The 16,511-nt window shown below is 35.2% G+C and overlaps 1 protein-coding gene across 1 annotated transcript; it reads right to left on the bottom strand.

The window, feature by feature from the left end:
- Nucleotides 1-75: 75 nt before the first annotated feature.
- On the bottom strand, nt 76-16,146 carry LOC140893051 (AUGMIN subunit 4). The gene is made up of 13 exons (XM_073302127.1): nt 15,900-16,146; nt 15,761-15,808; nt 15,370-15,495; nt 14,563-14,913; nt 14,325-14,424; nt 13,904-13,946; nt 4,517-4,610; nt 4,302-4,373; nt 1,059-1,117; nt 889-957; nt 754-805; nt 373-450; nt 76-298 (listed from the first exon to the last, which is right to left on the bottom strand). Exons 1-13 carry the CDS (start codon nt 16,026-16,028, stop codon nt 227-229), a joined length of 1,293 nt encoding a protein of 430 aa, XP_073158228.1. The 5' UTR covers nt 16,029-16,146; the 3' UTR covers nt 76-226.
- Nucleotides 16,147-16,511: the final 365 nt, after the last annotated feature.

The raw sequence follows: 16,511 nt of genomic DNA on the forward strand, positions 1-16,511 counted from the left end.
CTTGATCGCCTGTATCGGTAGCCTCCATGACACAGGTGTTTGAATGTTTCCGACGTCCCGACATGAGATAAGGTCTAGTTAAAGCCCATTCCTGAATTTTTTTTCTTAAAAAAAAATAATCCAAATTGCAATATTTACTGGGATACATAATAATAATGTTAAAAAATAAAAGAACATTTAGGAGGCAAAATGAACTTTGACTTGCACGGAATGAAAAGGGAAAAATCTAGGAGATTGGGTGATCACGCTTGAGGTCTATTTCAACTTGGTGAATAGTCCACTGCATATTTTCTAGCTTCTGCAAGGACAACTTTGATTTAAAACGAGCTAAAATATGCCAATAACAGTTTCAAAAGATCATGTAGAATTTACCTTCACGATCTCGTGGTATTGCCTAGCAATTGAATCGAAGTGAGGATCAACGCCTTGATACTCACGAAGGCGCGTAACCTGACAAATAAGTATAACATACAAGTATTACCAGTTCCATTTATGCGCTATTTCTCAACAAATTCATACGTCTAGCAAGTGTATCTCAATGCAACTTATTAGCAGGGTGAACTCCCTGTGCCCATATATCACAGAAATTAATATGTTCTCACTAGTTTGTTGAGCTAAATGACGTTCAGCATTTCAAGATACATAATCATAACCACCACAACAGTAATGAAACCCGGGGGGGGGGGGGGGGGGGGTTGGTCGGGGGAGACACCCAAAGAATCACAAGAACATTACAACAGCAAAGAAGCTTACAGCTTTATTATATGCAAGCGACGCATCCTCCGTTGATTCAACCAAGTACTTCCTGTATAAGATAAGATTACATGGATGATAAATATACCAGGTAATAAACTGAATATACGATTTGAGAAGGTTTCATTGGTTTACCTGATTTTATGGAGTGCCGGAATGGTTTCTGGAGTGTAGGTTTCTAGGAGTAGAATGTGTTCAAGAACTCTTCCATAAACAAATAAGAACAAATAAAATAGACAGCCAAAATTCATTTTAGAATAATCATTTGAGGGTAAAAAACCAGGTCAGCTACAGAGAATGCAAACCTTAGTTTAGCACTCATGGTCTCACATCTTTTGCATAGCCAAGTCTTTTGAAGATCATCCTATGAAACACATAAATACAATTGATATAAGAATCTTTACAAAAAGGTAGAGACAGTATATCAAAACACATCCTCGAGCGATTGTAGAAAGCAAGTTAATTGCACACATATATTAAAATGAATTTTACATGTAACACCCGGAAATTTTAATACGTAAATTCGCATGCATAATTAGGGAAAATAATTATTTAAAAATTTATATTTGGTTTAAATGACATTTATGTGTTATTATGTGAATTATATGCATGATTTAAAATTTATTTTAGCATTTAACCCGTAATTATTGTATTTTTAGATTTTTGAGTAATTAAGTTATTTGATCGCGTAGACGGGACCGTGGACGGACGATATAACAACTTTTGAGCCAAAAATATTTTATGAGAAAGCCTTAAAATATTATTTTAAGGTATTTTGTCAAGAAAATTTTAGTATTTAGTTATATATTTATTTAATAATTTATTTTTGGCCAAAATAAGTCATTTTATTGATTTTTATTAATATTTAAAAATCTCTTAAGTCTTAATTTCGGGATAATGGTTTTTAGTATCAGATTATTATTATTTTTAAGAGTTTTAAAGATTTTGCTTAAGGTATAATATCTTTATTTTGAGTAATATCTATTATTAATATATTATCTACCCAAAATTTAAACCTAAAACACTCCCTAATCTATTCCAAACCCCATCAGACGCCTCCACCCTTTTCTTCAACCCTTTTTCACGCCTCTTAGCAGAAAACTCATCCCCCATAGCCGATCAAGCTCTAGTTTTGAAGATTTTGGTTCGTTCGTCGTCCCGGGGACCCGTATACGCATCCACTTTCGTCAATCAATTAAAAAGGCATGTTTAATTCCTTTCCTTTACCACCATATAAGCTACTACTCACGTTTTTATAAGAATGTATGAGTTTGACACTGATTTTTATAAGTTCATGCAAGAATTTAATGGTTTTTCCTTTGATTCATGAGTTTGCTCTTGTTTGATGCATGTTCATCACGTTTTTATGGTATGGGTTCGAACCAACTGCTGGTCCATGGTTCAGAGGGTGAGTAAGGGTCCCTAGGGTAGAGCTAAGTCGGGATTTGAAGCTGGGGTAGGCTAAAATCGAAGATGGAGTTTTCTGCCCAGCATCGCAGATTAGGGTTTCGGGGAAGAGAGCTTCGTCCTCCTTCCTCAGACCACGACTTGGGGTAAAGCTTGTTGGGTTAGAACCTCCTAGATGTTTTCTAAGTTTTGGAAGTGGTTTCACGGTCTTTGGTTGTCGGAGGAAGCCGCACGAACGAAAGTTTGGCGACTGCTCAGTCTGCGCGCGAGGAGGAGGAAGGCGTCTGGTGCAGAGCTTCGTTCTCACTCCTCAGGCAATGGTTTTGGATGAGGTCTGAAGGGTTTGAACCCCATAGATGTTGGCTAGGATTGAGAAGTGGTTTCACGGAAAAATATGGCCGGAGTAGGGAGAATGATTGGATTTACGGCAGCCGCTCAGGGCTGGACGCGAGCTGGGAGAACAGCCTGTTGCAGGGCTTTGTTCTCCTTCCTCGAACCACCGTTTGGGCTGATTTTTAGTTTGATGGAAACGTCTTGATGTTAGCTAAGTGCTAGAAGTGGTTTCATGGTCAAATATTGTCTGATCAGAGAGAAAGAAAGGAATTAGTACAGCTGCACGGAGTTGGTTCTGTGCAGAAATATGCTTGGGTTAAGTTTTGAACTTCTGGGTTTTATTTCGGGCTGGGCTTGGGCTGGGTGGTCCGGGTTGGGTCTGGGTTGTCATGGATTGGGTCAGTAGGGTCCGGGTCCGGGTTAGGTGGGCCGGGCTCGGGTATTTTAATTTTTAAGTAATTAAGAGTTTAATTGGTTTTTGGGCTAGTTTAATATTTAGAAAATTATTTGGGATTCCAAATAATTTTATTTGGGCCTTAAATATTTATTTAAGTTAGCCCAATGATTTTTATGGGTTTGGGAGCCCATGGGAATTTTTGGGCCAGTAAGTGGATTTTTGGGCCAGTCTAGAGTTTTATTGGGTTTAATTAAGTTAGTGGGCTTAAATATTTTTATTTAGGCCCAGTTAAGTTTAGTTAAGTTATTTGGGCTAAAATATGATAATAGGGCTTTTATTTAAGTTTAATGGGCTTTGAGTGAGTGTTCAGCAGTCTGGACCAACCCATGAAAATTAACTAAGTCCGAAATATATATTTAATTCTTTTTTTATGCATGAAGTTTATTTTAAGTATAAGTATATTTATTATTAAAATTAATTAAATATATATTACGGACATATTTTAAGTGCATGCATACATGAAATATTTTATGATGTGTTTATGATTAAGAATTGAGCATGAAAAATATTTTTATGAAAATTGAAGTGGTGTGACAGCACAGAGGTGGTTTACCACCGGCACAGAGGTAGTTTTACTACCGGCATAGAAGTGGTACTGGCACAGAGGTAGTTTACTACCAGCATAGAGGTGGATTTATCCACCGCAACGTACGATGGTTTCTAGACTGATCAGTCGGCACGTTTATTAGTCACATTCATGGATATGACCATACTCAGTTTTTATGATTATGACATGCTCAATTATGTTATGTATGATTAGTTATGATGTATGTACGACTGATGATGAATAATTTTTATGATGCATTTATTTTAAGATCATGCATGCATGTCCACGTAAGTTATATGTATTAGTATGATTATGTGATGCATTATTTTAAACCTCGTTATCAAGGATTAGACATGTTGAGCTTCTAGGCTCACTACGCTTATATGGTGCAGGTGAGTATGATGATGTCTATGTAGCTCCTACCGGTGGCGAGGACGTATGAGCGAGCATGGCAGTGGACCCCGTGACCGTCGCAGTTATTTAGATTATTGCATTGAGTTTTGAAACATGATTTATTTTACTATTGTTTCCGCGTATGAGATTTTTCAGCAGTATTGTTTATTATTTTAAATTGATGCATGAAACATTTTTAAGGATTTATTTATTTAATATTTTTTTTAGGTTACTTAAGAAAAGTATGTTATTTTTATATACATATATGTATGGGCGTATATGTATAGTATTATTTTTAGTATATTAAAATAAAATAAAAAAAAAAGTTTTTCCGCATTTATTAGTAGTTGGGCGTTTCATTACAAATCTCAGGTGAATTAAAATTATAACCCAGCTGGGTAGCAAACTTACATATTTGTGTTGATGTTGCAGTTTAACGTCTCTGACAAGCTTGATAAGAACTCCTAGAATCTGCTCCAAAACCTGGGGATAGACAGAGACATGTTATACAAGAATAAAAACAACTGCAGGTGCACAAGACCACGGTTCAATGAGCTATCAGTCTATCACTGAAAAATATTCAGGGATAATTACTCGTGAAGAAAAAAAATTAGATCATTGCTCACATAGTAATACTCGGCAAACTTTCTGTCAGAAGAATATAGATCCTCCCTCCACGCTGTCTCTTCTCTTTCAATCTCTTCAAGAATCAACTTCACCCTGATGTAACAAATGAATTAGAATCACATATGTAACAAATTAAATTATAATCAAGCTATAAAGATTAAATCTATTCATAAAATGGGGAATCACAACTAACACATATACTTGAAAGTTTTTTAGCTAGAAATCTTCATATCTATACTAATATATAAAGGTTAAGACCCATTTAGAAACTATTTTGGCATGTTTGATGACACCAATATAAATTTACCATTTTAACCCTCAAACATACATTATACTTCATATATATTATTAGGTAAAATAGTAAAAACACACAGTTGCGTTTCTCACTCCCACTATCAAAAACCACTCACTATCTATGTCTTGCTAAAATTAAGGATCCATTTCAATTAATTTCATTGTATGTTTCTTTAACATCAACATATTATTTGCAAATTATTAAAATTTCATATTTATTATAATTTTAACTAGATATTAAATTATTTACATACACGCAGAGCGTGTACATCGGTTGCTAGTATATAATAGAAAGTCAGGCTTCAAATTCTAATTACAAGCTCTAAAACAGGTTTTCAAATAATAGAGAATACAAGAGCGATAGATTAAGCAAATTTTATTCAGACATATGAGCACAATCATGAGTAACATCGTTAACTCAAAATGGTAAAGAAAAAAATTTTCATCCAGCATGAACTAAAAATTCAAGTATGTCAACTTCAAACTTCAAGCAAATTACGGATACAAACCATTAATAAATGATTGTACAAGCTCAAAGAATATAATCAGAATCTGGAAATAATAAATTATCATGCATGCTCGTAAGGTGTAAATAATATGTAACGCCCCAAAAATTAATTATCGAATTAATTAGAAATTAAAATTATTATTGAGTTGATGAAATAATTATTATTGCTAATGAGATTATAGAGTGTATTTATAAAATACACATACCAGTTAATCAATGAATTTGACTATTTTTGGATATCTGATATTATTTGGCATTTTGAAATAATTATTGAGATATCGAAATAAAAATAATTATTTATGCCAGATAAATTTAATTTGGGAAAATATTGACTGAGATGACTGGTCCGAGTCTAAGTTGGACTTAGAAATTAAATTGGAAATTTATGAGTTCAATTGACTGGTCAAAGTGTATAATTTCAGAAAAATGATGTTATTGATGTTGGGTGCGTGTACCGGAAAATATCAGATTTAGGACTAATTTTTACCAGTTGGGTATCAAATAAATTAGTCCGAGACCCGAAAATATCGGGTTACTATAAATAGAAAACTCAAACTGAGAAAACACGGATTAAGATTTTTTCCCCAATTTTTCCCATTTTCTCGACTTTGCTGTAGCAGCCGTAGTTTTTGATTTTTCTGGACGTTCACCGGAGCTCCGATCAAAGATCCGATCGGTCACTTTGTAGCCAACATCAAGACGAAACTATTGGTATAAAGAAATCAAAGATCAGACGGTTGGATCGCCGGGAAAGTGAGAATGAACGGACGAAATCTGCACAGAATTTTCTCGGTAATGTTCATCGTCTTCTTCGATTTGATTTCGCGATTTCGAGCTCGTTTTTGTTAGTTTTAGAGTTGCTAAATGATAGTAGATGATGGGTAGAACATTTCCCTAGCTTTTGGTAGATTATTTCGGCATATTTGGTGCAGATCGGAGTTTTTAAACCGCCACCGCCACCGCCCTGTTTTTCTCCGATCGCCGCCGCGTCGGACCTCCGTTCTGGTCGTGGCTTATATGGTTGGAATCGTCTCGTCGAGCTCGACAAGCCTGCCAAATTTCATAATTTTTGGAGCAGTTTTGACATCGCCGCCGGACGCCGCCGCGTTGCCACCGTCTTCTCCGATTTTCCGACGAGTTAACCATTTTTGATCGTCTCGACGTGATAGATCCAAATATCCAAGTTTCGAGTCGAGATTCGAAACAGTGAAGCGGTGAGAACGCGATAAAGTTGACGAATTATTGGTCAAAGTTTGACCAGAGTTGACTATGGTTGACTTTTGTATATTATGTGATTTTTCGCAGATTGAAAGCCAGTCGAGGATATTTAAAGGCAGAGATCAGCAGTTTAGGGATTGGACTTTTCCAGACTTGAAAAATTGAGGTATGAGCTGATGTCGATTTTTAAGGGAATGAATACTCGAGCGAGTTTGAGATTCTCGAGTTCCCGATTAAAATCACATACTTGCATGTTTATTTGATTATTTGATATTGAATGTGAATTTGAATGATTTAATTGATTTTCAATATTACTTGAAAGACATGAGTTTGTCTTTATTAAATTGTTTGAAGTAAGTGATTTATATATTCGATTTGAAAAGTATGAGATTTCTTATTTGAATTACTTCAATGATTTTTGATATTATATTCATGAGTTTGAATATACGAGTTGAATGTGTTGACATCTTCGGTACATTGATGTCTGAATACACAGATTTATTATTTTCGATTCGATTAAATTGCATTTGATTCATATGCATTCATCTTGAGCCAAATTTCTTAAATTTTTAGAGGGCTGAGTTGCCCAGATTCGAATTAGACGTTTGGGAGCTATATCGAGTGGCCTGGGATGTTGAGTTCCCCCAGTGTCAACATACTCCTATAGTTGCGCCAAAGTCTAGAGGTTTGAGACGCGTAGCACCACCCCGAGCGGGAGCGTAGGTGGGTTAGTTGCATGATCTTGACCTCGGGATCCCAACCGATTGTTCGATATTCCCTTGATTATCTGATTTGATAATCCCGATTTTTAAACACATGCATTTCATTGGCATTTCCATTGAAGAATTTGAATGTATATTATGATTTTAATATACTTACTTGATATTACATGCTACGTCGCTTTTACTGGGATTTTATTCTCACCGGAGTTATCCGGCTGTTGTCTTGTTTTGTATGTGTACTTGACAACAGGTGGGGCAGGAGCTAGTCAGAGTCGACGTGGTTAGCTTGGGATCGAATGATAGATGTGAGGCGTCGATTTAGAGTCGAATAACTTTTAGAACTCGGTTATTTATTGAAGCATGCTTTTATTGTTGATTTATAATACTGCATGTATTTTTATGCCCCGATTATTCTTAGAATTGATGTATGTCGAAGAACGAGTTAAATTGATTTTTATAGTTGAGCCCGAGATGATCTCGCTCGAGCCGAATATTTTTCTACCGCTCGAGCGAGGCACTGTTCTTGATTTAAAAAAAAAAATTAGCTCATTTATTTATCGATGATTGTTTTACTATTTGAGATTAGTTGATTAGAATCGAGGTCCTCACATTAAGTGGTATCAGAGCGATAAGATTCTTGGACTTGAATAGAAGTGAGTGAGTGGGGTAGATCGAGTCTGTTTGAATTATTTTATTTCGCATGTGATTAATTTCATTGTTTGATTACTTGAATTACATACGAGCATTCTTTACTGATTCAGAATTATGTGCCTCTTTGATTATGTGCCGCTATGAGATTATAATTGTTAAGCCGATATGGTTCAGATAGCTAGCAAACCAGATTTGAATTGTGATGATTAGATTGCTCGCTATGAGAATTGACGTTTTGGAAAGAGTTTTATGTTCATGAATTTGTTGAGGAGAGTATGATGGCAAGTGAGATTTTATTATGATATTCTGAAATGTTATATCTCTGCCGTTATCAACTAAATCTCCTTGTTGAGCGAAGAATTGTATACTCTAAAAATTGAGAAATGGTATTGATGAAAGATGAGATGATCTAGAATATGAATAGATGATGTTCCTTCTTGAGGAAATTGAATTAAAAACCACTCGAAGTTTATTGTGGCTTAGATTGACCGAGGTAAGAGTTGATATTTTAATCTTTAGCAATGATTGAATTGATTTGCGTCAGATGAACCTTTAGAAAGAACAGAGATAGAACTTCGATATTAAGGATTTCAAAAAATTTCAGAACGATATCAGATTTGATCATCCATTGTAATGAACCTGTAAGAATTCTCGAGATCCTGACTCGTTGATTTGAATAATGTGGTGTAAGTTTTGAGTGAGTGTTTTATAATACTCTGAGATCAAAACTAGATGTTTCAAAACGCCCATTCGGAATAGACGATAGATTTATCGGGAATGATAAACTTGATTGTGTTCGTTAATAAGAGATTGAGTAGAAATGAATTGAGATCCCGATGTACTCAGTAAGGACATTAAGTTGATTATGTCTTTTGAGTTGATGTTTATATTTATAGCATTATGAGATTGATATATATGAATGAACAGACTGTGTCCGATTGCTTGGATCTATTGTGATTAGATGTTGATAAATGATTGAATTATTGAGAATTGATCTAAGTTCGCGATATTTTTGAAAGTTATTTGTGAATGTAAGAATATCAGCACTTTTATGCTAAACTTTTGGGATGATTAGGATTAATTGAATATTTTGAGAATTCGATTAGATCTCAATCGATGATATTGAGATTTTATTGATGTATCCAATATTGTTCTTTCGATAATGATACTTTTATTGGGTCTTAAGGGAAATTGTATGAATTTCTAGTATTGAAATGGTTGAGGAGTTATTGTGATTGATATTTTGGAAAGAGATGAATTTGAGAATTGTTGGGAAGAAATTCTTTTCGATAGAATAAAAGGTTGATATTAGTGTTTTTGGAAAGACACCGAATTCAGTTACAGTTGAGTCTTCCTTCGATTAATCTGAAGATTCTTGAATCCTATTTTAGTTATGCAACTTTGATTCGCATGACATTGACTTTGATAATTATTGCAATTTGACATCGATTGAAATTCCGAGTCTGAATTTCAGAAATTCGTAATTCTTGAGAAATTGAAATTTCTTTCTGGACATTGATATTGATTCGGGTGAATTTTGATTATCTGATTTCTTGGTGATCTAGATTTATTTGTTGCGACATTCGAATATGCCTTAGGACTGAGTCCTAATCGATGAGTGCTTGCGGACTCCTCGTGATTGAGGCCACGTTGGCAACCATGATTTTGGTTTGTTTTGATGATGGGTATTATGTCGTACCTGTTGATGAGTGATCACTTGATTTTATATTGATTGATTGGCTCGTTTTCCTTATTCTTCGAGCCTGATCTGAAGTATTCACCCACGATTTTGAAATGCAAGTGAGTTGTTTTCACTTAGCAGAGTTTGTTGTCCAGAATTCTTTCTATTGATAATCATGACTTTAGCGATTTTCGTTGATATTGATTTGATTCTGACTCTGAGAGTCATTGATGATTTGAGTTATATCTTCAGTATATGCGATTTTGTTGGCTCGTAACTGATAGAGATTGATAGCAGTATCTGAATTTAGTGTTTGACCGATCCGGATAAAGATTATGTCCGAAGATCGTTCAATTTTAGGTATTTTGAGAAATTTTGAAACAAATTGCAGTGTTAATAGAGATGTTGCATCTTCTTTTTAGCATTCGAACTCAATTGCGAGAATTACCAACACTTGAGAACAGAAAGAGCGAATTAGAAGAAGAAGAAACTTGAATTAGTGTAACTAGTACCAAATAAGTTCCAGAGCATATAGATGAATACCTGAGTGTTGTTCTTCCAATTGGTGAGATTAATACGATGTTGTTTGCGATTTATGATCGAATGAGAAATTTTGGGATTTAAACTTGTCTTACTGATCTATTATTTGATGGTTATTGGGAAGAACTTGATGAGAATTTTTGAGTTTTGATTTGTGATTGCTCCATGATTGCGAGAACATATTGTGACTCGCAGATGAATATGTGATCCTACGAAATGATATTGAAGAAAGAACTTTCCGATATTGAATTTTGGAAATTTTGCGAAATGTTGATTGATCGAATTTTTACTTGAAGACATTAGAGGAATATCGATTTGATTAAGATTAACTCAATATATGAGTTTGGGATATTAGGAACTGTCTGATTGACATAAGTTTTCTCTGAATTCTAAACTGTGTATTGAGTCTAGATTAAGATTGATCGATTGAAGATGGAATTGTTGACTCGTTAAAGGATTTCGAAGTATTCTTGGTTGATCCATTATCAACTGACAGACAGCTAAAATCTGATAACTGAATTTAGGTCAGAGTTAGATATTCAAGAAACTTTTTTTTCCTCGCCTTATCAGAGTATAATATATTATTTCAGACCGACAGGCAGCTAGAGCAGAATGTTCATGGTTTTGGGAGGATATTCCACGAGCCGTAGCGCTAGAGTTTGCACTAGTTGGCTAGATTCATGATTTGGTTGATTGTTCTGATTTGAACAAATACCAGAAGAGTTTAGAGATACTCTTTTCGAAGCGAGGTACGATGAGTACTGCAAATTTTCTTCTCATTTCGAGAATGATGATTCTGAAATACATCAGCGATAGAGTACGATTTGACCTCATGTGGTCATAGATGTCAAAGAAGTGATTATGATTCCGAATAGAATCAGAACAGTGCTAGACAGATGTGTCAGAGTTGTAAGTCTTGATTCAGACTTTAATAATGGAACAAGATTCGTTCCTTTATACTTTGGCGAGATGAGACTGAATTGAATGAGACTTTGAACTACTTTGATTGATCGATAACCGATGACAGATACAGATTACGTACCGAAAGAGAAGTAGTTCTAGAACAAGTCAATTCTAGTTGTTTCAGTATAATGACTTAAAGAAGGTCGAAGAAATCACTTTGAAGATAGAACATGATATGAGTTAGAGATATCCAAATCTCTTTATTGCAATGAGATTGAATACAGATTCTTTCAGATATTTATCTGATGTGCTCAGATTGCATGCGATTTCGAGGACGAAATCAATTCTTAGAGGGGGAGAATTGTAACGCCCCAAAAATTAATTATCGAATTAATTAGCAATTAAAATTATTATTGAGTTGATGAAATAATTATTATTGCTAATGAGATTATAGAGTGTATTTATAAAATACACATACCAGTTGATCAATGAATTTGACTATTTCTGGATATCTGGTATTATTTGGCATTTTGAAATAATTATTGAGATATCGAAATAAAAATAATTATTTATGCCAGATAAATTTAATTTGGGAAAATATTGACTGAGATGACTGGTCCGAGTCTAAGTTGGACTTAGAAATTAAATTGGAAATTTATGAGTTCAATTGGCTGGTCAAAGTGTATAATTTCAGAAAAATGATGTTATTGATGTTGGGTGCGTGTACCGGAAAATATCAGATTTAGGACTAATTTTTACCAGTTGGGTATCAAATAAATTAGTCCGAGACCCGAAATATCGGGTTACTATAAATAGAAAACTCACACTGAGAAAACACGGATCAAGATTTTTTCCCCAATTTTTCCCATTTTCTCGACTTTACTGTAGCAGCCGTAGTTTTTGATTTTTCTGGACGTTCACCGGAGCTCCGATCAAAGATCCGATCGGTCACTTTGTAGCCAACATCAAGACGAAGCTATTGGTGTAAAGAAATCAAAGATCAGACGGTTGGATCGCCGGGAAAGTGAGAATGAACGGACGAAATCTGCACAGAATTTTCTCGGTACTGTTCATCGTCTTCTTCGATTTGATTTCGCGATTTCGAGCTCGTTTTTGTTAGTTTTCGAGTTGCTAAATGATAGTAGATGATGGGTAGAACATTTCCCTAACTTTTGGTAGATTATTTCGGCATATTGGTGCAGATCGGAGTTTTTAAACTGCCACCGCCACCGCCCTGTTTTTCTCCGATCGCCGCCGCGTCGGACCTCCGTTCCGATCGTGGCTTATATGGTTGGAATCGTCTCGTCGAGCTCGACAAGCCTGCCAAATTTCATAATTTTTGGAGCAGTTTTGACATCGCTGCCGGACGCCGCCGCGTCGCCACCGTCTTCTCCGATTTTCCGGCGAGTTAACCATTTTTGATCGTCTCGACGTGATAGATCCAAATATCCAAGTTTCGAGTCGAGATTCGAAACAGTGAAGCGGTGAGAACGCGATAAAGTTGACGAATTATTGGTCAAAGTTTGACCAGAGTTGACTATGGTTGACTTTTGTATATTATGTGATTTTTCGCAGATTGAAAGCCAGTCGAGGATATTTAAAGGCAGAGATCAGCAGTTTAGGGATTGGACTTTTCCAGACTTGAAAAATTGAGGTATGAGCTGATGTCGATTTTTAAGGGAATGAATACTCGAGCGAGTTTGAGATTCTCGAGTTCCCGATTAAAATCACATACTTGCATGTTTATTTGATTATTTGATATTGAATGTGAATTTGAATGATTTAATTGATTTTCAATATTACTTGAAAGACATGAGTTTGTCTTTATGAAATTGTTTGAAGTAAGTTATTTATATATTCGATTTGAAAAGCATGAGATTTCTTATTTGAATTACTTCAATGATTTTTGATATTATATTCATGAGTTTGAATATACGAGTTGAATGTGTTGACATCTTCGGTACATTGATGTCTGAATACACAGATTTATTATTTTCGATTCGATTAAATTGCATTTGATTCATATGCATTCATCTTGAGCCAAATTTCTTAAATTTTTAGAGGGCTGAGTTGCCCAGATTCGAATTAGACGTTTGGGAGCTATATCGAGTGGCCTGGGATATTGAGTTCCCCCAGTGTCAACATACTCCTATAGTTGCGCCAAAGTCTAGAGGTTTGAGACGCGTAGCACCACCCCGAGCGGGAGCGTAGGTGGGTTAGTTGCGTGATCTTGACCTCGGGATCCCAACCGATTGTTCGATATTCCCTTGATTATCTGATTTGATAATCCCGATTTTTAAACACATGCATTTCATTGGCATTTCCATTGAAGAATTTGAATGTATATTATGATTTTAATATACTTACTTGATATTACATGTTACGTCGCTTTTACTGGGATTTTATTTTCACCGGAGTTATCCGGCTGTTGTCTTGTTTTGTATGTGTACTTGACAACAGGTGGGGCAGGAGCTAGTCAGAGTCGACGTGGTTAGCTTGGGATCGAATGATAGATGTGAGGCGTCGATTTAGAGTCGAATAACTTTTAGAACTCGGTTATTTATTGAAGCATGCTTTTATTGTTGATTTATAATATTGCATGTATTTTTATGCCCCGATTATTCTTAGAATTGATGTATGTCGAAGAACGAGTTAAATTGATTTTTATAGTTGAGCCCGAGAAGATCTCGCTCGAGCCGAATATTTTTCTACCGCTCGAGCGAGGCACTGTTCTTGATTTAAAAAAAAAAAAATAGCTCATTTATTTATCGATGATTGTTTTACTATTTGAGATTAGTTGATTAGAATCGAGGTCCTCACAATTAAATAAGGTGAAGGATGGATGGCGAGGCTCAAGAAACAGAGATACCTTTCAGGAAACCGGGAAGTCAAATTCTGATGACCAGCCAAATCTGACAAAAAAAGAAGAATTTGAAGTTGAATCACTATAGCTCACTGCTATAATCTTATACATGTTAAAAGTCAATGTCATTGATAGAGGTTTAACTCGTGAATCATGATTGCAATCAATCCCAAAATGGCAGCATCACAAAGATCACATCACAGTTAAGCAAATTCATCTAAGCAGATAAGCAAGAAACAAGATTATAGAACATAGCAGTCAACAAAAATAGAATATATTGATGGTTCATAACTACAATTCATATGCAGTTTTGGCACCCAATTCATGCACAAATAATGGCACACTGACCAAGCAATAAGCATCATATATGATATAAAATAAAAAATAAAAAATTCAAGATTTCTATGGATTGGAAATTCTGGATTACCAATATCATCTATAACAACAGCATCTGCTAATTTATTGCATTTAGCATCAAGTCGAATTCCGATCTCACGGGCAAGCAACACTTGGTATTCAGCAATGCCCTATATTTTCAGAAAATTAGATTCTACATTTTGTAACATTATAAAAATGATCAAAACCATTGAAACACTTTTGACCAGCATCAAAAGTAGTCCAAAATATATTAGAAGTCAAAACTATATTTATAAGAGGGGTAATACCATCGATATCGGTGTCTGTTGAAGTTGTGTTTGCCATAAATAGGCTGGCGTTATTCCAAGGAATCTATTTGGAACACCACCAACTTCGGATTCTACTGCATCAGTTGTCCCGCCAGATAAAGAATTATTTGCTGCCCCAACCCCAATGTTAGAGAGATTTGTAAAGTTAGTTGAATTTGTGCTTGAGCTTATTGTTACGCTAGTACTTGTACTATCCAGCGAACTTCTTGACACAATACTCCATTTTTCAGCTTCATCCTCATGAATCTCGCCATCTTTGGAGATGAGCGGAAGCCGCAACTTTTGAGCAGCTTCTGCAACAACCATCCTATGTTCAAGAGTCTCATAAACCTGAAATTTAGATAGTCTAAAATTCATCTGTTTTGTGACTCGGTAGTCAAACCAGGTTTCCATGCAACGAAGTAATTCAACCTCAAATCGAAAGAAACTATAAAAAATCCAAGGAAAGAACCACAATATCTCAATCTCTCAAACATTCCATATCAAAGCAATGTCCAATCAACGCAGTACAGGTCAAACTGGCTTAATTGTATGAGATTATATTATTGATTTCTGACATTTTATAACTCATCAATAACATTTTATTTTGGATAGTATGAAGTATATTTAACTTTAATACAGTAAAGGCAACCCAATAAACCTCTAAAGCATGTATAACTCAAGTTTAATAAAACCTATGACCCTATGCCTTGAAGTTGAACAATTGTTTATGTAGATAACACATGACCAACACAAACCAGCATAAAAGATCAATTACTGAGTAACTAAGTGGAAAAACAGGACAACCTGCGGTGAGTTTCTCAAACCAAGCTGCAGGTAAAGACCCTGAACATCACGAATGCTGCCCACATTTGCCATCGAATTTGCCTGGTGATACTCCTCCACCATAGCTATAGCTTCTAGGTATATTGCCTATGCAAGTGTACGAGCAATAAAATACACAAGGCAGCCAAAAAAACTCTCAAGCAATTACATTTCACAAAATTTTAGCAAAACTAAAGACTGCCAAACCACCGGAAGACCCACTAACAGATAAACGGGTAGTTGAAATTTCTCTAAAGTTCTAAACCTATGAGTTTCTACTCTCCACAATTCAGAAATTCAACGGAACTCTCCTTCTCAACCAAAATGAGCTTCAAACAACTCAATAGTTTCAAAATGAATCAGATGACGGTACCAGGGATTCTAAGTAACGTTGCCTCTCTTTGTACATTTCTTCTCTAGCCTGCATTGTCAAACCAAGCGAAAATTCTCCAAATTAAACTCCAGAAAACAACAAAGAACAGAAATTGATGAACTTTAGTAGACGTAATCACGAGTTGGAGATCGTAGAAGGCGGATTTGGAGATGAGGGATCCATCGGGGGCCAGACAGTGGCGCTCAAGCTGATCCATCACTTGGTTCACGTCGGCCGGCAGATTTTGCGCCGCAAATACTTTCGCCATTGATTGGTAAAGAATATTAACGGCCTCCCGCAGTTCAATTTCAGATCAAATAACTGGAATCAAACACTTTCCTATCTTATTTTTTTCGCAATCAGATTTTAGGATTTGGATTTCAAATGTGTCTGATTAAAACCGGTATATTATATATACTAGCATCCATGCGTGTCGTGTGATATAATATATAGTATTATGTATTTATATATATATATATATTATTATGATTTATTTTTTATTATTACAAAATAGGTGGTTAAAAAAATAACATGGTGATGAATGTGAGAAAGTGGGTAGTTATAGGTTGATAGGGATAATTTGGTACAAACATTAAAATGATCAAAACGGTTATTCTAGCACCCTTATGCATTATAATATAGATAGATATAGATATAGAATAGAAGAATAGATTTACATATATATATATATATATATATTATCATGATTTATTTTTTATTATTACAAAATAGGTGGTTAAAAAAATAACAT

This window comes from Henckelia pumila, chromosome 3 (assembly GCF_033568475.1).
Source record: "Henckelia pumila isolate YLH828 chromosome 3, ASM3356847v2, whole genome shotgun sequence".
In the NCBI taxonomy this organism is placed as follows: Eukaryota; Viridiplantae; Streptophyta; class Magnoliopsida; order Lamiales; family Gesneriaceae; genus Henckelia; species Henckelia pumila.